Source organism: Staurois parvus, unplaced genomic scaffold, assembly GCF_062004578.1.
Source record: "Staurois parvus isolate SC_StPar_1 unplaced genomic scaffold, SC_StPar_1.0 ptg000694l, whole genome shotgun sequence".
In the NCBI taxonomy this organism is placed as follows: Eukaryota; Metazoa; Chordata; class Amphibia; order Anura; family Ranidae; genus Staurois; species Staurois parvus.
In genome coordinates, this window is record NW_028318490.1 from 5547348 (window position 1) to 5569214 (window position 21867).

At 41.8% G+C, this 21867-nt stretch overlaps 1 protein-coding gene across 1 annotated transcript in view; it reads right to left on the reverse strand.

The window, feature by feature from the left end:
* The window catches only part of LOC149446233 (ribosomal protein S6 kinase alpha-4-like), a 71763-nt gene that overhangs the window by 45458 nt on the left and 4438 nt on the right, over nucleotides 1-21867 (reverse strand). The window contains exons 2-3 of the mRNA XM_089652869.1: nucleotides 7091-7165; nucleotides 1958-2176 (exon numbers count right to left, since the gene is read on the reverse strand). Of these exons, the coding sequence (XP_089508995.1) occupies nucleotides 1958-2176; nucleotides 7091-7165 (294 nt within the window). The remainder of the gene's footprint in view (nucleotides 1-1957; nucleotides 2177-7090; nucleotides 7166-21867) is intronic.

The window sequence follows — 21867 nt, forward strand, 5'->3', positions numbered from 1 at the left end:
ATAAAGCACAAAATTGCTACCATGGTGCAGCAATATGCTTTTACCCATGTAAATGGCTGTGGCCCGGTAAATGCTACTTTGCTGCATTTAATAGAAAATCTGCTGCTGTGCCAAGTACAATAAACCATCAGAAATAATCTCAGTACACTGATATGTTTCAAATTTCAAATCTAGTTTCAGTTAAAGAAGGAAGTCAGCACTATAATTCACTGCTCATGCAAAACTTGGTCAAGGATCTGAAAGTTCACAAACCTTCATATGTGACTAACTCATTATGATTTAAACAGAACTTTAAACAATGTCCCTGTCTTTCCCAGGCTGTCCCTAGCATTCCTTCCTTGTTAATTTTTTTGCAGCCCTTTTGAGTGTAAGCTTATATATATTTTATATAAAAAGCAAAACCTATTCTTCCTTGGGAGATGATGGTGCTATATAAATAAATACCAATATTAATTAACCTAGGGTAAAGAGCCTGTTATCTAAACTTTGGCAAGCAAAATTTTTATACAACCATAATTAATGACATTTTGGAGGTTGATTTACTAAAACTGGAGAATGCAAAATCTGGTGCAGCTCTGCATAGAAACCAATCAGCTTCCATTTTTTTTGTCAAAGTTTAATTGAACAAGCTGAAGATAGAAGCTGAGTGGCTACCATGCACAGCTGTACCAGATTTTGCACTCTCCAGTTTTAGTAAATCAACCCCTTTGGGTCTTTTTCTGTTTCAGTCTTTTTTGCATAAAAATGCTCAGATAATTAAAGTAATGCTATCCACAGCTTCATAGTCTTGATCTGGCCATTCAAGTAAAATTGAACAAATTCCCTAAATCTATGTATATCTGACTTTTCTGCACAGGAGACTGCAAAGTATTGCTTCTGTAATCAGTGGATCAGAGGGCAATGTCAGGCTCCTGCAAACACTTCCTACAGCTCTCTGTCCATACCGCTGTATGGGCTTTCTGTTACTGAGCTGTAGAAAGTGTCAATGGACTGGCCAACTCACTCGTAATCCACTGAGGACAACAAGTCTTTCTGTTGCACTGGTAGACGTGACTGATTATTTATTCACAGATCTCTGTGAATTAATGGCAGGGCTGGGGGCTGTGCACTAATTTTAAATGTGAAAATGGTGGCTGGGGGGGGGGGGGGGGGGGGGTGAGGGTTGGGATGTTGGCAACATGTTGTGACAGTCTAAGGCTAGGTTCAAATCTGTGCAGGTGGTGCCGCTGCGGATCCGCACGAAAATCCATGCATCCGCCCCACCCGCACAGAGGAATGCAGACCCATTATTACTTCTAATGGCATGCCGCCCACACTGGAAAACGCAACTGTACTGGGAACCGAGGTTCCTGTGTGGGCTGCATTTTCAGAAGAAGTGCAGGGACTTCTTCTCTGCATGTCACGGGGCACGGGAGTGCATTCAAATGAATGGGCTGTCGTGCCCGCGCAAAACGCGGGCCGCACGGCTGCATATATGTCAAACCAGGGCTTAATACAGGTATTACATGTTGCTCAAGATGGAGATAACCTTTAATATCTAACTCTTTAAACAAACGGTCATTATTTTAGCAGATGCAAAGGCTCTCTGTTGCATCATTTTTGTGCACTACATTGACTTAACATATATAAAGCCTCTAACAATAGATGACAATGAAATACATTTTCTTTTTATAGGTTAATTTCTACTGTAATCCAGAATGGCATTAATGCTTGAGATTGTTCCACATGGAATTCCGCCCATTCCCCTGTATAAAAAACCTGATATTAAGCCTCATACCAATATCATAAAGATGTTACATAAGTATATGTGTGTCTGTCTATCTCTTTCTGAAGGAGAAGGTTGAGCTCCACGAAGCCTGAATTTAGGGATCTAATTTACATCAAGGTGGGAAGATCCTTACATTTTTAACTATGAGACAGCATTAATGATTCCTAGCACACTGCTCCCTTTACCTACCCAGTATAAGGTGGAGTTTAGCATCTGTCTGGAAGGCATAGTGAAGGGTCACAAGAAATGGACTCTGTCTCACATGTTCGAGCACAGTGCGTTCGGTCCGTGTGTGCTCTGCAGTTTTCTCTTTTTGAACCAGAGCTGCCTTGCGCAGCACCTTCATGGCATAGAGGCGATTTGCATCTGGGCCAGTCACTTTACGAACAAGGAAAACTTTACCATATGCTGCAAGAATTAAAAAACATTACAAACGCCGGATGAAGCAAGAAACAAATGGTAACAGCAAACAAAGGAAGCATTCATTCTTTCAGAATTATTTGTCAGGCTCACTGAAATTAAACCATAACACCGGCATGGGAGCCTTCTAATGGCTGATTTGGCTAAGTAGATAAGATCTATTTTAATAACCTGAAGCACCATGTTCAACACACTTAGGGGTCTATTTATAGTGAAATTTTAGGGTGAATGTCTCAAACATTTTATTTATTTACTTCATGTACTTTTATAGCGCCAACAATTTATGCAGCTCTTTACATATATTGTACATTCACATCAGTCCCTAACCCTCAAGGGACGTACAATCTAAGGTCCCTAACTCACATTCATACTAGAGCCAATTTAGACAGGAGCCAATTTACCTACCTGCATGTCTTTGGAGTGTGGAAGGAAACCGGAGAACCTGGAGGAAACCCATGCAGGCACGGGGAGAACATGCAAACTCCACGCAGGTGGTGACATGGTTGGCATTCGAACCAATGGCCCTAGTACTGCCAGGCGGAAGTGCTAACCATTTAGCCACTCTGCTGCCCATTTGCACAGCTGTCATGTATAATCAGCATAATTTGTGTAATATGTTAATGTCCTATGATCATCAGCTCCATCTAGTGGCCATAATGCAGTATTTTCCTGAAATACCCTAACCACTTCCATACAGGGCATTTTTACCCCCTTCCTGCCCAGGCCATTTTTCAGGTTTCAGCGCTCTCACACTTTGAATGACAATTGCGCGGTCATACAACATTGTACCCAAACTAAAATTTATCATTTTCTTCACACAACTAGAGCTTTCTTTTGGTGGTATTTAAGCAACACCAGGGTTTTTATTTTTTGCTAAATTAACAAAAAAAGAAAATTATGAAAAAAAAACCCACATTTTTCTTTGTTTCTGTTATAAAAGTTTGCAAATAAATAATTGTTCTTCATAAATTTAGGCCAAGATGTATTCTGCTACATGTCTTTGGTGAAAATAACCCAAATTAGGATGTATTTTTTAGCTTATAGGAAAGTTATAGAGTTCACAAACTATGGTATAGATCTGAATATTGATCAATCCTGAAGTACTGACAGCCAATCTAATTTCTTGAGGTCCAAGAATGTCAGAACAGTACAGATATCCCCCAAATGACCCCTTTTTGCAAAGTAGACAGTCCAATGTACTTCATAAGAGGCATGGCGAGTTTTTTGAACTTGTAATTTTTTTGTCATAATTTTTTGGAAAATTAAAAAAATAATTTTCACTATTTTTTTTTTACATACTGTCACCAGTGCAGTACAGTGTCATCATATAACTGGCATGGTGGTGATCAGGAACATTGACTGGTGACAGTACGGAAAAAAAAAATATAATTGTTTTTATTTTTTTTTAATTTTTTTATTAGTTTTAATTTTTTATTAAATTTGTTTTTCTTTTTTAAGATTTTTTTTTTCATATTTCACTATGACCAAAGTAGTATAATATTACCATAGTAACATTGTACTACTTTGGGGAAGTGATCAGTATTTTTTTTTTTTTTTTACACAATTTGCTTATAGCAAAGAATTACTTTGCTATAAGCAAGCATTTACCTGAATGACATCGATTCATTCAGGGTTTTTTTTTTTGTGCTTAGCTGTGATTTGGCCACGGCTAATCACATGACACAGCTGGGCTGTGATTAGCCCAGTTTGTGCATGTGATCACTGTGACCATTCACAGGTAGACACACTAGTATACAATGGATGGCATGAAAGGAAGCCATCCACTGTATACAACGTTCATGTGACCTGCTGTGATTGGTCACAGCAGGTCACATGGTACTGGAAATGGGGCTGTTATACAGATCTGTCATTGGCCGTGTTCGAGGTACATGGCCGGTGACAGATTGTGCCGCAGAGCAGCCCTGTGGGCAGGCGCACTGCGCGTGCCTGAAAGGACGCCATATGGCATCCACCTGGAGGGATGAGCTGCTCGCCTGGCCGCCTTTGTGCTATTAGCCGGGCGGGAACTGGTTAAAGGGTTACTAAACCAAGGACCCTGCATTCACTATACAGTATCTGGTGTCCCACAGTACACAGAACATGGAAATGCAATTATTTCAGTAAATATAAACTGCTAAATACCTTTTCTCATCAGCAGTATATAGCAGTCTTGTGTCTTCTATCAGTGTCCAGCAGAGCACATTTTAAAGCTTGTAGGAGGAGTTTTCATTCTGCTCTAGGAGGATGCAGAACCCCTGACAGTGCTGATTGGCCATGTGCTGATCACATGCACTCTCCCAAAAAACAAAAAAACCTCTCTAGCAATACACACCAAACTGAGTATGTGTCTCCACACGATATGTCATATCAGGAGATAAGAGGGGGACACTGGAATAAGGGGAGGATCAGAGAAGTCCGACTCAAACAGTGTTTTTACATTATGCAGAGGACTGACCCCTTAGGTTCCACAGTGATTATAAAAAGCATGCTTTACTGCATATACAGACTGAATTTACTGTAGTGGGTTTAGTAACACTTTAACTACCTACCGACCGCAGATAGCCGAATGACGGCTGCACTGCGGCCGGCCAGTTCTGGGTGGACGTAATATGACGTCCTCCCAGAACGCGCTCTCCTGCGCTCCCCAGGGGGCGCGCACCCGGCGATCTCCATGATCGCTGTGTCCTACGGACACAGCTGATCACGTGATGTGGTAAAAGGCCAATCACAGCGGCCTTTTACCACGTGATCAGCGGTGTCCAATGACACGCTGATCAGAGGAAAATGCAAGTGCCGGTTCTCGGCTGCACTTTCCTCACGCTGTCAGATCGTGAGGAAAGTACTGCCGAGAACCGGCAGTTGTCAGAGCGGGGATCGGCACCGATCATCAGGGCACTGATGATCAGTGCCCTGATGATTGGTGCCCAGCAGTGCCACCCGCAAGCTCCGCCCACCTGTGCCCAGCAGTGCGCCCACTAGCTCCGCCCACCTGTGCCCAGCAGATCACCCACCTGTGCCCAGCAGTGCTCCCACCTGTGCCACTCTGCAGTGTCACACACCTGTGCCCAGAAGTGCCACCCACCTGTGCCCAGCAGTGCCACCCACCTGTGCCCACCCACCTGTGCTGCCAGTCAGTGCCACCAGTCAGTGCCCAGAGGTTGTGCCAGTCAGTGCCGCCAGTCAGTGCCCAGAAGTGATGCCAGTCAGTGCCGTCTATCAGTACCCATCATCAGTGTCACCTATCAGTGCCGCCTATCAGTGCCGCCTATCCGTGACCCCTAATTAGTGCTGTCTATCAGTGCCGCCTATCCGTGCCACCTCATTAGTACTGCCTATCAGTGCCCTTTAGTGCTGCCTATCAGTGCCCATCAGTGCCGCCTATCAGTGCCCATCAGTGCCGCCTCATCAACGCAAATCAGTGAAGGAGAAAAAATACCTGTTTGAAAAATTTTATAAAAGAAACAAATAAACTTTTTTTTTTTTCAAATTTTTTGCACATTTTTTAATTTATAGCGCAAAAAGTAAAGTGCCCAGTGGCGATTAAATACCACCAAAAGAAAGCTCTATTTGTGAGAAAAAAATGATCAAAATTTCATATGGGTACAATGTTGCATGACCGCGCAATTGTCAATCAAAGTGCGGCAGCGCTGAAAGCTGAAAATTGGCCTGGTAAGGAAGGGGGTATAAGTGCCTGGTAGGCAAGTGGTTAAACAAAAACACAAGGTTAGCAACTTCCAGTTCGGCCCATGTATATAAACGGCTGGACGGGAGAAGTGCAGGAGTGGGTGTCCATTTATAAACGTCCTCCCCGCTCCCCTCCTGTGCATGCTCCCCTGGATCGCTGATCGCTGTATGGGACCTCTGTGTGATTGGCCAATCACTGATCACATGAATAGTAGTAAGCAAGATGTCACTTCTGACATCATTGCTTACTACGTGTGAAATCTGTGAATGATCAGAGGTCACATGGTACAAGGCTATTCACAACAGCCTTGTACCATGTGACAAGCTGTGACCAATCACAGCTCACACAGTATTTCTCAATGGCTGCAAGAATGCAGCCAGAGAGAAGGAGAAATGATTGCTTTTACAGCCCTTATGGGTGTAAAAGCAATCAGTGTAAAAAAAAATAAATAAATATATATATATATATATATATATATATATTCATCACCCCCCCACAGGTAGTACAGTGTCACTATGGTGACACTGTACTGCTAGGGTGCCAGTATGTTTAAAAAAAAAACATAAATAATAATATTAAAAAAATGTAAAACAAATTAGAAAAATTATAATTTTTGGTTATAAACTAATTTTTTTTTTTACTAAAAAGATAGCTGAATACATTTTGGCCAAGATTTATGAAGGAAGATTATTTATTTGCAAAATTGTATAAGAAAAACACTTTTTTTCAAAATTTTTGGACTTTTTAATTTAGATAGCCAAAACAAATTAAAATCCCAGTAGTGAATAAATACCACCAAAATAAAGTTTTATCTGTCTCAAAAAAATGCTAAAAAATTCATATGGGTACAGTATTGCATGACCGCACAATTGTCACTCAAAGTGTGACAAGGCTGAAAGCTGAAAATTGGCCTGGGCAGGAAGGGGGTGAAAGTGTCCGGACTAAGAGTGGTTAAATTAACAGGGCCGACCACCAAATGATGTCTAAATGTGTAACACTATTACCAGGACTTATGAAGTTTTGGAAAACGTGAAGCAGGATTTATCCCCTATCAGGTTTATATTATTGTCCAAACCTCTGGCAGGAAAATCTTCCCTACCCAACAACACTGTGACAACCAAGACTCTGCTGAGAGCCAAACTTTCTGTTCCCCCTTGCTAGAGTTTTCATATATTCCTGTGGAGAAAGCACTGTAAGCAGGTCGTGTCACTTCTTACCTCCAGTTCCCAAAATTTTCAGCAGTTCAAAGTCTACCATTCCAACTTTGTCTTCATGTCCCGACAGATCTACTGCTGCATGAGAAAAAAGATATCAATCATTTATCTGGGAAAACAGACATATTATAGGTTATTGAAAGTCTGTCAAATCTTAGTAAAGTAAAACCCCTAATTCTATAGGTTGTTTTGTGTTCTACCTAGAATCCTGGTGCCCAACCTGTGGCCCTTTGGTATATGATGTGTGGCCCTTGGTCCTCAGCAGTCCGTAATGGGAACATTGATTGAGATAATAGTATTGATCTCTAATAGCGCCAGGTAGCATGTTCCCAGTTTCGTATTGTCTTCTGCAGTGTATCTCCAGCCAAGAATGTAGCATGTCCACACTCTCTGACCACCATTTCCTCTATTAGGTCAACAGTTTCTGACAGTCCTCTCAAGGATTACATTTATGGAACATTATGTGTGTGCCTTTGGTGACATCAGGGACTGCATTTGAGGCCCCCTTTAACTCACAAATTGAGTTGTAAAAACATCAATGCCAGCAACAGCTGCAACAAGCAAACGTAGCAGAACTATCAGTTGCTAGAACACAATTTGAGTATCTACTGACATTTTCTTGAGGCTTGGTTCACACCAATTCAGTTTGCGTTTGATCCATTTCCACTTTTTGCGTTTTTACACGTGTTTTTGATGCACTTTGCGGTTTTTACGTTTTTTTCTCTTTCGCCAAACTTGTTGCTGGGCAGATTAAAAAACACAAAACACGTAAAAAACGCACTACATACATTTTCTGCAGTATCTCCTTGAAGTCTATTGAACCAAAAACGCACCGTTTTGCATTTTGAAAAGTCCCTGACTCTTTTCAAAAACGCAGCAGCTGAAAAATGCATAGATGTGAACGTGTCCAAAAGGAATCCATGTTTACTCTAGGTTCACATCTGTACGGGTGGTGCCGTTGCGGATCTGCACCAAAATCCGTGCAGCCGCACCACCCGCACAGAGAAATGCGGACCCGTGGGCGGGTGCCATTAGTTCTAATGGCACGCCACCCGCACTGGAAAAAGCAACCGTACTGGGAACCGAGGTTCCAGTGCGGGCTGCGTTTTCCAAAGAAGTGCAGGGACTTCTTCCCTGCATGTCCCAGGGCACGGGAGTCCATTCAAATGAATGGGCTCTCGTGCCCATGCAAATGCAGCCCGCGCGACTGCATATATGTGAACCGGTGGTAAATGGGATTGTAGTGCTTTTCTGCAAAAAGCACTACAAAATGCATTGGTGTGAACCAAACCTTATCAGTGGTGAAAGACTACAAACAAGTATTTCTAAACCGCACAAATTGTTCGCATTGGTTGGGTTTCCCATTATTCTAAAGCCTGGGGCCTGAAAGAACATTTGTTTGTACTAATAGAAAAAAAAAAAAAGTACAAAACTACCACAATATCACAAATAACTTTTTTATGAATAATTTTAATTTTAAATGCAGAATTTCTGCTAAAGTGTATTACACAAACTGAAGGCAAAACTCATTTTTTTAAAGAATTGTAATTTTTCTAAAAATACTGGTTTTTTTTTCAAAATGTTCGGTTTTTTTTCATTTATACCACAAAAAAATAAAAAGCCCAGCGATGATCAAATACCACTAAAAGAAAACTTTATCTGTGTGAAAAAATTATTTACATTTTGTTTGGGTACAGCACTGCATGACTGTGAAATTACCAAAAAGTAGTACAGTACAGTACATAAAAAAATGGCCTGGTCTTGAAGGGGGTAAAATCTTCCAGAGCTTAAGTAGATAAAGTAGAGAGGGAGTAAAACACCTGTCAGGTTTTTATTTTTGCCTATGGCTCCCAGTAGGATCTACCTTCCCTATTTGTCCTGGTGACCGTAATCACTAAAAGTGAAAGAAAATCTAAATTTTTGGGTTGTCACCAGAATAGGAATAGAAGGAAAATCTTTCCAAAAGGGACAGCATGGGGGAGATTTACTAAAAGTGGAGAGTGCAAAATCTGAGCATGGCAGCCAATCAGCTTCTAACTTCAGCTTGTTCAATTAAGCTTTGGCAATAAAAACCTAGAAGCTAATTGGCTACTAGGCACAGCTGCGCCATATTCTGTGCGTACCAGTTTTATTAAATCTCCCCCTATTTCTGGTGGCCCTGGTGATCCATCACTTTGGAGGGATTACCTCCTACTTCCTGTTGTGGCTATATAGAACAGGAAGTGAAGGGAAATCCCACCAATGGCACAAAAATTAAAAACAAAAAACTTACAGGGGTTAAAACCCTCCCAAGAAAAAAAAGTTTGCTTTCAGTTCTACTTTAAAATATGTGATAAATTAACCAGTTACACTATGTAGATAATGGCATAGGTCTTTACATTTTTATACCTCCCAACATTTTACATTCATTATTTCTCGAGACCAGACGTGTATTCTTTATTAAAGACATACCTGATTTACTGAGATTTACCATTTTCTATTACTAAAGTTTTGTTAAGAAAGAAATGTAAAGTCACAGCATGTCCCCAAGGGGCAGTGGCTTGCTAGTGTGAATGGGCCCTAAAATAATAATTGTGTGCGGGCCACGCATATAACATTCTGAATGCGCAATCTACTAGGGTTAGGATAAACAGTATAAAAATCAAAAAACATTTTAAAAGTCTTAAGCTGGCCATATGTATTACACATTTACTGTACAATCGCTGTGTAATCTTATTATCAAATACTTTGTAGAGTACCTGCCTAAGGAATCCAGTCATTTTATTTACATGAAGCGTAAATGAAGTGACGGGATAAAACAGTAAAGGTAAATATGAGCAGCTAATGGGACCAGGCATAAAAATACAGGAAAGTACCACAAATGCAACAACTCCTCCTGTGCTCAGGGACCCAGATCCATTGGGGACCAATGGACCAGTACTCTTGAAGAGTATGGAGATTCTTCCAGGTCCGATCAAAGGCTGTGCAGCTCAAACAAAAAGCTGGGGAAGCTTGATACAAACTGTAATGAAGAACAAAAAGACAGAGCGCATCAGCCTTGCGCATTACCTCGGTAAACAATTAATGGATTTATTAATTTAGGAGATATACGCAAACATAGTAGTAAAACAAGCATGTAAAGTCCAAGGTTGAACCACACGATAAGGAGACACGTGCGTATCCCATCAGTAGCTCTGATGAAGAAGGGATCCACCTTCGAAACGCGTCAGCATCACTCTGAGAATCTCCCCTTCTGATGGGACACGCACGTGTCTCCTTAGCGTGTGGTTCAACTTTGGACTTTACGTGCTTGTTTTACTACGTTTGTGAGTATATCTCCTAAATCAATAAATCCATTAACTGTTTACTGAGGTAATGCACAAGGCTGGTGCGCACTGTTTTTTTGTTCTTCACTACAATAAAAATACAGGAGCTGCCACTGCTGAATTTTTTTACTCTACAGGTTCTGGGGCTGTTATTCTGACCCTTAAAGTTAAAGTGGTTGTAAAGGCTGAAGGTTTTTCTACCTTCATGCATTCTATGTATGAAGATAAACAACCTTCTATGTGAAGCAGCCCCCCCCCCAGCCCCCCTAATACTTACCTGAGCCCTATCGCGATTCACAGTTACATAGTTAGTCTGGTTGAAAAAAGACATCTAGTCCAGCCAATGAAAGGGAAAAAAAATACATATAATCCTATATGCACAAATCTATACCCACAGTGGATCCAGAGGAAGGCAAAAAACTCCAACAAAGTATGATCCAATTTGTCCCAGAAGGGCAAATACCCTTCCTGATACCCCAAGAGGCAATTGGATATTCCCTGGATCAACCTTACCTATAAATATTAGTATCCAGTTATATTGTTTACATTTAGGAAAGAATCCAGGCCTTTTTAAACCACTTTTCCGACGCCCTATAGCAGATATACTGCTACAGGGTGGCAGGGGTGTGCAAAATCATGTATATATACATGATTTTGCATTTTTGAGTAGGCGGCACGCGCGAGCCGCCATTCGCGGCTGTGTCTGTCAATCACCGGGTCCCGGCCGGTGATAACCCGCCGGTGCCCGGTGATTACCGAGCATCTCCGATGGGGAGGACTGTTTTGTTTACTAACAGTCCTCCTCCCTGTCAGCTCGGGCACACTGCTCTGGATGGCTATGCACAGCATAGCCATCCAGAGCAGTGTGATTACAGTGTAGCAGACAGACACCACCACCCCCAAAACATCCCTGCACACAGTTAACCCTTTGAACGCCCCTCATGTTAACCCCTTCCTGCACAGTGTCATTAGTAGAGTGTTGGTGTTTTTTTTTTAGCACTGATCACTGTATTGGTGTCACTGGGGATGTCAGTGACACCAAGTCAGTTCCTCCCAGTGTCAGAATGTCCGCCGTAGTCCCGCTACAAGTCGCTGATCACCGCAATTACTAGTAAAAAGCAAAAAAAAAAATTCCAGTATCTATACCGCCATTTGTAAACTCTATAACTTTCACGTAAACCAATTAATTTACACATATTGGGATTTTACATTTTGGCCTAAATTTATGAAGAAATCAGATTTTTTAATTATTTTTACTGGACGTTTAATAGCAAAAAGTCAAAAATATTGTTTTTTTTCTCAAAATTGCCGGTCTTTTTTTTTTTAGAGCATCAAAAATTAAAAACGCACAGGCAATCAAGTACCACCGAAAGAAAGCTCAATTTCTGGGAAAAAAAGGACGTAAATTTCATTTGGGAGCAGTGTTGCATGACCGCGCAATTGTCAGTTAACATATCGCAGCGCCGTAACGCAAAAAATGGCCTGGTCAGGAAGGGGGGAAAATCCTCAGGAGGGCAAGTGGTTAAAACAATCTACTGAGCTAGTCAGATCCAGAACTTGAGGAGATCTATTCATATTTTCTGGACCTATTACTATGAAGAAGCCTTTCAGTATTTGGAGATTAAATCTCTTTTCTTCCAGATGTAAAGAGTGCCCCCCTTGTCTTCTGTGATAACCTTAAGGTGAATAATTCTACACCAAGTTTACTATATGGACAACCTATGTATTTATAATGTTGATCATATCCCCCCTTAATCTCCTCTTTACAAGAGAGAATAAATTCAGTTCCTCTAATCTTTCCTCATAGCTGAGCTCTTCCATGCCTCTTATCAGTTTAGTTGCCCTTCTCTGCACTTTCTCCAGTTCCCCAATGTTCTTTTTGTGAATTGGTGCCCAAAACTGAACTACATATTCCAGATGAGGTTCTAAAAATGATTTCTACAGAGATAAAATGATATATCTCTCTCTGGATTCTGTATCTCTCTTAATACAAGAAAGGCTTTCCAGGGACTCTCCCTCCTCATTGGCTGAGACAGCAGCGGGAGCCACTGGATCCCACTGCTGTCAATCACAGTCAGTGACCCAATGAGGAGAGAGAGGGGTTCAGGCAAAGCCACAGCTCGGTGTGTGAATGAACATTCAGAGCAGTGGCTTAGGAGTGAGCTTACTTGGGTGTCCCCATAGCAAGCTGCTTTCTCTGGGGGCACTTGGCAGGGGGAAGGGCCAGGAGCTCTGGCGGGGGACCCAAGGAGAGGAGGAGCAGGGCTGCTCATGTATGACATTTTTGTTTGCTTTTTTAAATTGCCTTTAATATCACTTTAACTATAGAAAGAGGCAATCAATTAGAACAAACATGCAGCCAAGGGCACCATGTTAAGTTACAAATTCTTTTTGGTTGTAGAAGGTGGACTAAAGCCGGCCATACATGGATCAAAATTTGGTCAGGTCAGCAGGGTCCAGATGAACTTCGATCTATGTGTGGCCACTGTGGTTGAACAGAAGTTGATTTACTGATTGATTTCTGTTCAAACGCACTGTTGGTATTTTGCCACTTGATCTGCACCACAGGCAACAAGCTGCAGAGCTGATCTGTGTATGCTGATGGCGGGGAATACAATGATGGATAAGCAAATTACGTCAGTTTTTTCTTTGTCCCTTAACCTGGTTTTCTGGATCAAAGCACACACACATCAAATGAATCCAGCGTTCTTCTGCTGTAATCTGCTGCCAGGTCCCGCGTTGCCATTTTCTTTACTTATGCCATTAGCAGCCAACAATTCTTGCAGTTGGCTCCCTGATGACATGCTGCAGCGCATGCGTAGTGTGCTCTAGTATGCTTGAAGTCCCACTGGGATGCAAGTCGTGTGTTTCCCAGGGAGCAGCTGTGAACGCCATAATCGTCTAAGAAGAACAGACTATGTTCCAAAAAGAAAGGCATTATCTTAAAAAATTATATCTGTGATATCATTAAAAAACGTAGGGGGGAGGAGTGACATTCTTAATAGAAGATAACAGAAATGAAGGATTACTTTAATAACTAGAAAAGCTACAATTTCTGGGGAAATTGTGTGAAGTTTTCTTGCCTCCACCAGTAGCCTACAACTGGAGTGGGCGGAGTAACTGGGTGGAGTGGCTTGAGTAACTGTTGTGTGGTTGGAGTTTAGAAATCATGTCCTGATTTTTCAGCTCACACTCTAGCTTTTGTCAGCTCCCACTCTATTTTTGAACATTCTGCCATTCATTCCTATGGGACCAATTTCATCACAAAAATGCCGATATTTCGTGAACCATTCGGCGAAACGTTCCACGAAGTAATAGCACACCAATCAGGAACAATCCGCACGTTTCGGTACATTACTGTCTATGTAGTGTAAAAACTGTGGGAGGAGTTAGGGGGGTAAATTTGGCTATAATAATAAGAATATATATGTGAGATAACAGTAAGTGGTCTTGCCATGCAGGAACACTTAATTAAATGCTGAAGTTAGAATAAATTGTATGTAAACCTTACTATTAAACTTCTCTTATTTGTTTCCTTTTGGTCTATTAAATATAACAATAAAAGCACTGTGGTATTTCTTTTTTGATATCTGCAAACAATACCTGTTGATCTTGTCACAAATTCAGGGCTGTTCTATGTCCTGTGCACACTTCCTATGTTGTCTCAAGAAGTCTATTTAGACATCCTAGTTCTTATCTTGGACTACAGAAAGATTAGTGTTGTAGAGATGGGGACAGTGAATAGGTTTGAACAGGTTAGCAAATGAAAGCTGGGCAGGAATGACAAAATTACGTTAACAACAGGACACAGTGCAATTCAGGCAAATCAACAGGTATTTTTATGTACTTCCAGGGCCTTAAAATGGATTAAATATGATGAAATGTGCATATATTTCAGAACTGTACTGCACATGTATTTTTTACCCTGACAGGATCTGACAGCATCACACAAGATTCACCCAACATGCACCCAGGATTTACACATTTCTTGATTGATTCCAAGTGACAAATGTGTAAATCTTAGGTGAACGTTGTATGAATATTGGGTGAAATTAGTTCAAAAAGACTCCTTAGTGTTAAACAATTATGTTTTTAGAGTAAGGCTCCATGTACACTACAGCTGATAAACTGACGTTCAGGAGCTTTTCTGCGTTTTTTTCAGCAGCCCCTGAACTCTCCCTAATGTTTTCCTATGTGTCCATGTACACATCATTGTTTACAGTCGTTTACAGGCAGTTGAGTTTACAGTCGTTTTTTTGAACGCACCAAACTTGCATTCAGGAGTAGATTTTATCAGCGTTTCAAATGATTGTAAATGCAGCTAACCGCTTTTATAAGTGTTTGCGTTTGAAAATTTTTTTTAGAGCCTTTTTTAACCTCCTCAGCGGTATGATTATTTCAGATTTTTGGTGCTGAAAGCGGTACCATTTTTTTGCATGGAAATATGTAGTTTTTTTATGGTAGGCCTATAATTTAGGAATAACTCACTGAAATCTGTCCGGACAAGAGTCTAGTAAACATTCCGGATATGATAAGACTTGAAACACAAAATCATAAATTATAATTTAATAAATAATCATAAAAAATAATAATATAATAACTATAAATTTAATTAAATAATATAATCAAACCAAAAATACTTAAATTTGAAATATAGTGCCAAGTTCGGACATCACTGAGCAAAGTCGCAGAATCGTTTTCAGTGTCTGATGACGAATTTCCCCACGAATCATTATCACTCAATTCTGCAAGTGGTTCTGATTTACTATCGCTGTTCTCTAGCTGGTCTAAAACCGCTTTTGACATAAAGGGACGCTTTTTGGACGCCATGGACTTTTCTAAGTTTCCAGGCAGAAAGAACAGTCAAAATGCAGGCAGGGCACAGGACAAAGCAGTAGGGACAAAATGTATGTGAAATGGTTTGAAACAATAATGTTTTACTATGTAATAATAATTTTTTAAAAAATGACATTTTTTAAAAAATATCAAATTTGCCGCCGGTTCCGGCGCCCGTACGTCCCGACGTTACGGGGACCGGAACACAGAAGCCGGATGCCGGCATCGGCCGGAGAAGATGGCCGGGGACACTGCAGGGGACACATCGTGGGAGCGAAGGACAAGGTAAGCTCTGCAGGGACTCCCTATGCAACGCCGCATGGTAAGCCTGAGTGTAGCTCGGGGTTACCGCTTTTGGTACTGAAACTTTACCCCGAGCTACACTCGGGATTACCGCCAGGGAGGTTAATCATGAAATATGCATGCAAAGCGTTTTCCCGGTACTAAAAAGGACCTGGCACACCATACTTTGAGGTTTCGCATGAAAGAAAATATGTTAGACACTGCTGCAATAATTTCTGCACAGAAATGAGCTGGAACACATCCAAACACCGCAAAAAAAAAAGACAGCTAATCTCAACAAATACTGCTCTCTCTGCTTCTGCTCTCTCTATTTCTCTCAAAATGACTGAAATAGTTAATTTTTACTGTTTTTCAGCACATTCTGGGCATTTTGGAAGGTATCCTGAGGTCATCTTTAAAAAATGCTTTTAAACGCAAACGCTCATAAACACAGTATGCAAACGCGGCTAAACAGATGTTTTTAAACCTACGTTTTCCAGCAGTCAGTTTCCATCGTTCAGAAGTGTTTTCCAAACATCCCGTGTACATGGAGCCTTAGGTTTTCAAGGGAGAGCTTACATGATTTTGTCGTTAACTCAACAAAATAAAAACTGAAAGCAGCTTGCAAAATAGATGAATATTCACCTTCAGGCAGGCAACGTGTTGAAACTTTGCTGTCTTAATGAGCTGTTTGGTGTATTGGAAAGCTGATAGCGTGTTTCTTGTTGAGTGCAAATTCCTCCTGCCAACCCCTAAGTCATTGCAGGACACAGCAGTGGCATAATGGCTGGTGGGAGGAACCCACAGTGGCCAGCAGGGGACTAGTTTGTGTCACTATTGCAAACACAGGCTGTAATGCGCAGACATTTTGGGCAACAAATGAGAACTATATGTACATGCTAATCTGTGTCTACAGCATGAGGCATTAAACCACATCTCACAAGACATATCAATTCACCAGATTACAAGTGTCCTAAAACTAGCCACACACATTAGATTCCACAGACATCTGAAGGATGATGTAAAAATTCTGGATGAACAAGTGCACTTGGATCACAACACGTGTCCATGATTCTGTTTAGGAAGGAGGGCTAGAGCTGGTATAAACATTAAAGCTTAAAGCAGAGCTCCATCCAAAAGGGGGGGAAGGTACTCGATTTTGACAGGTATCTGATTTTGACAGGTACCCGCTCCCACTTCTACTGCGATCGCCTAGGCGATTGGAAGTTGAAGTTCTCCTCCCTCTACTCCCCCCACCTGCAATCTTCTGGGACACGTGACAGATCCCAGAGGATTATGGGACCATTCACAATGCACAGTACCGCTCGCGCATGCGTAGTGGGTACCCGATTGTGAAGCTGCAAGGTGTCACAGCCGGGTGCCCACACTTAAAGATGCCAGTGCCGGGGACAGTGCCGGGGACACATCGTGTTGTGGGTTTAGTAACACTTTAAAGTGTTACTAAACCCACAACAGTAAAATCAGTCTGCATATGCAGTAAAGCATGCTTGCTATCTTGCTATACTCATTGTGGAACCTAAGGGGTTAATCCTCTGCATTGTGTAAAAAGGCTGTTTGATCCTGACTTCTCTGCCCCTCCTCTTGCTCAAATGTCCACACTGATAACACAGACTGAACCCATAGCCATTCTGCACATGCTCAGTTTAGTGTGTATTGTTAGAGAGGTTTTTTTTTTATCTTGGGAGAGTGCATGTGATCAGCACAGGGCCAATTAGCACTGTCCAGACAGAGGTCAGGGATTATACATCCTCCTAGAGCAGAAAGAAAACTCCTCCTACAAGCTTTAATCAGTGCTCAGCTGAAGTCACAAGACTGCTCTAACTGCTGATGAGAAAAGGTATTTAGAAGTTTATATTTACTGAAATAATTGCATTTCCATGTTCTGCGTACTGTGGGAGACCAGATATAGTGAATGCAGGCTCCTGGGTTTAGTAACACTTTAAAGTGGAGTTCCACTCACGCTGTCAAAAAATAAAAGTCAGCAGCTACAAAAACTGTAGCTGCTGACTTTTAAAAAACACACACTCACCTGTCCCTCGGTCCTGCGGTATGTCCCCTGCAGCCCGTTTTACTGGCCGTCTTCTCTCCCTGGGCGCAGACATCTTCAGTGTGGGCAACCGGCTGTGACAGCTTGCAGCTTCACAGCCGGGTACCCACTGCGCATGCACGAGTAGCGCTGCGCTTTGTGAATGGTCCTGTAGTCTTCTGGGACCTGTCACGTGTCCCAAAAGATTATGGGGAGGGAGGAAGGGAGGGCACCTTCCACTTCCAGAGCGGAAATGGGAGCGGGTACCTGTCAAATTCGGGTACCCGCTCCCCCCCCCCGCCCCCCATAGGTGCCAATCCTTAATGGGAAGCGGGAGTCTAGTCTTTAAAGCGGAACTTCCCCTTTTGGGTGGAGCTCCGCTTTAAGTTTAGTTTAAAAAAATCATCACAAGGGACATTACCTACTATTAATCTGATGTGTCTCTTGTGCTGCTGACTGTATTCCTTGATGTCTTGTTCCTCTGATGTCCCCCCATCTTCGCCGCTGTATTCTTCCAGTAGGAGTTAACAGAGCTGAGGGAGCTGTGACAAGCACTCAAGAGTTCCGACTATGCCCGCCCTTTCTGCTCTACCTTTCCATTCATAAAAAGAGTACTATAGCTTGAGTGAAACAGGATCTATGAATGGAAAATGTGACTTTTCAAACATCTACTTGTCCTGTATTCATAGATTGTTTACCATTCAAACAAGTGAAAGTATGGTTTTCAATACTGGAGAAGGGGGGCAGAAAAGGAAGGCATAGTAGGCACTCTTTATGAGTGCCTGTCACTGCTCCCTTAGCTCTACTAACCCCCACCACATTAGAAAGTTACTGCAGTGGGGGTAGGGGACATCGCAGGAGGAATATTTCAAGAAATGCTAGAGACAATCAGTACAAGAGACACACTGGATTATCAGTAATTAACATCCTATGTGCTGATTTTTTTATTATTTAGGTTTAAATGATTGGCCAATATGATCCAACAAGACTAACTGCTGTTCCTCCTGTGATCTGTCATATGAATACCTGGAGCACTCTGTTGGCCCAAAAACCTAAAATAAGCTGGATCAGGTGACAATCATCTCATGCTTATGGGAACCTGAAGTTACAACCAACCATTTAGTCTGGATGACACACTTGAAAAGTATGTAGTTTGTATCATAACCTTAGACCAACACAGAGGCTGTCCCTTGCAGCCAAAAATTAAAGACTACAATATGACTGCTTACCACCTGGACAGCATAACTTCAGAAAATGAATAGTCCTGCCCCAAGCTGGGCAAGAGAAAGAAATCATACAGATTCCTCCATCCACACAAAAAAAGGTGGACAAAGGATTTCCCCAATGCCAGGGCAATGGCTGCAGGTACAGATCCAGAAACATTTTCAAACACATTGACAGAAGTCAATCAAAACGAGTGACTCCTGCTGAGCAGGGACCACCACACACTGATTGGAATTCAGCCCGTCCCTGCCTGAACAGGGCGAATTTCAATCAATGTATGGCCGGCATTAGTATATTCCATAACACCAGCCAGAGCTAGCTTTCACTTCTCTATGGAAGACGCATGTAGGCTATCACATGACCTCCTGACTGATCTTCTATTACTGTTCATCAAGAAGGAATCAGGACAGATCATGTACAATGTTTCTATAACAAAGCTTTCCAAGTAGCAAAGTACAAATCACTGGATTAAGAGGGTATTCAAATTCAAATAGATAGCCCCTTTGTTATGTGAATAATGTCAAACAGCAGGGGTCTCCACCCTTGGACAAGAAATGTGAACTCAGTAGCCAGGGCTGTGTCCCACTGAAGAAAGGTGAAGGGTACCAAGCCCCAGCAATATCACAGTGGCTTGAAGAACAAGAATAACAACACCAAACGTTCGGTTTAAACGACCGGTCCACACAAAACTAATAATTCAATTTTCAGTAGGAAAAGCGCAACCACCTGACAGTTTCTTACTTCGCTCAGGGCCACCATTGGCGAGATCTCTGTTCTTGAGTTCCGCCATTCTGAATGGTCCCTGTGACTGGCAACAACAATTGTGTACATGTTTTTGTTTCTCCAGTTTCCATAAATCAGCCCCCAAATCTCAACACAGCACAGACTCACTGTCAGCTTGGATACCAAAATAAAAGGGTGGCTTCACAGGGACAGGAAAAAATAGCAGTGCGCATTATGAGCTGCTACCTGGTTGGTAGAACATACTGCAACATGCAGGACAGGAGTGCAGGAGAATGTGACGGGGAGGTTGTCCTGCAGAAACAGTCATGACAACTATGTTTCTGACTGATCTTAAATTCCAGCTGGTCTGCAGAGATTCATAAAAATGTAAAATAACTAAAGATGTTTACACATTGTGAATAGATAGATCCATAGATAGACAAACAGACAGTTAGATAGATAGACAGACAGACAGACAGACAGACAGACAGACAGAAGGCTGTCCTAATGTGTACTTGCACTTTAGATGCAATATTTGAATACCATCTGTGGCTGGCTATCACAGTGATCAATAACTGTACTGCCTGCCCCTATACTAATTTTCCTCTTGAACAGATACATTATATCATGTTTTCCTTGCTAGTAAGTAATATTTTTTAACCCTTTGAGGACCATAAGATTACGGAACGCCAAAAGAATCAATTTTGTGTTTTTAAAGTTCGTACACTTCAGTTGCTGTATCTAAGCTATTTCATGAAATAATTGGCAAAAAGCTAGATCCATTTGTTGATAAGAACTAATATTTTGACTCAAACTAAAAAAAAAAAAAAAGTATTTTAAGTTCTTAATCAGATGATACAGGCAATTAAAAACATGGGACAAATACGTCCCTTGGTCCTCAAAGGGTTAAAAGATAAGTTCACCTTTTGTAACATACTACAATCAGGAGGTAACATGTAACTAGTTACGAAGGGACCCCGTTGTGGATCTTCTCCCCCTGCTACCTGTCACAATTTAAAATGAGGTGTAGCCACAGGGGTCTTTGCTTGCCCGCCCGCATCACTCATTCACAGTGATATGTGAATAGGAAAACTATAAGTTCCGACAGCCTTTGTGACTGACAGCTTGTAGTTCTCAATGAACTGTCAGAGAGTATCTGCTTTCCCGTACAATGTACAAGCACACAGATACACTGACAGGTCTGCAAGAGTCCTGCAAGGTGCGGGCAATCTGCTGATCGCTGGTGCAATGCTTTACAGGCTCCCAAAACAAAAAATAGTAAATGCACATTTTTTACTTGTAAAAAAATGTGCATTTATCCTTTTTTGTTAAAAGGTGAGCATTAAAGCGGAGTTCCACTCACCCTGTCAAAAAATAAAAATCAACAGCTACAAAAACTGTAGTTGCTGACTTAAAAAACAGGCACTTACCTGTCCCTCGGTCCCGTGGTGTGTCCCCCGCAGCCCGTTTCACTGGCCGCCCTGTATTCCAAGAGGCCGGCATCTTCAGTGTGGGCACCCAGCTGTGATAGCCTGCGGCTTCACAGACGGGTACCCACTGCACATGCGCAAGTAGCGCTGCGCTTCATGAATGGTCCTGTAGTCTTCTGGGAGCTATCACGTGTCCCAAAAGACCACAGGGGGGGAGGACACCTTCCCTTTCCGATCACCTAGGCGTTGGGACTGGAAGTGGGAGCGGGTACCTGTCAAATTCGGATACCCGCCCCCCAAAGGTTCCAATTCTTAATGGAGAGCGGGGGGAGCAGTCCTTAAAGCGGAACTTCCCCTTTTGGGTGGAGCTCCGCTTTAACGTAAGGCTCCATTCACACTTGTGCGACTTGTCATGTGACTTTGAACACAGAAATGCAAGTGCAAAAGTGGAGAGTGCAAAATCTGGTGCAGCTCTGCATTGAAAACAATCAGTTTCCAGTTTTCATTTCCAAAGTTTAAATGAACAAGCTGCAGTTAAAAGCCGACTGACTGCCATGCACAGCTGCACCAGATTCTGAGTGCTCCAATTTTAGTAAATCTGCCTCTTACTGTCAGTGTAAAACAAAACGTACACTATCGTTTCTGGGCCCTACTACGGGTATAAAAACACAAATAATGTAAACATATGTGGTATCGCTACTCTCAGGAATTGGAGAATTTATTGTGGGTTGTTCTTTGGTGGTTGGTTATAGAAAGGAAAGCAATATACAGTTAAAATTCAAATTATAATATTTTTGAATTCTACTTTAGGTCCGGTTTTCTTTGATGGTAAAAAAAATCAGATATTCATTATCATTTACCACCAAATCACCAGGCTCTACTGGTCCAGAAAATACAAGGTATCATTCACCAGGGTGCACAAAGTAGTAGCGA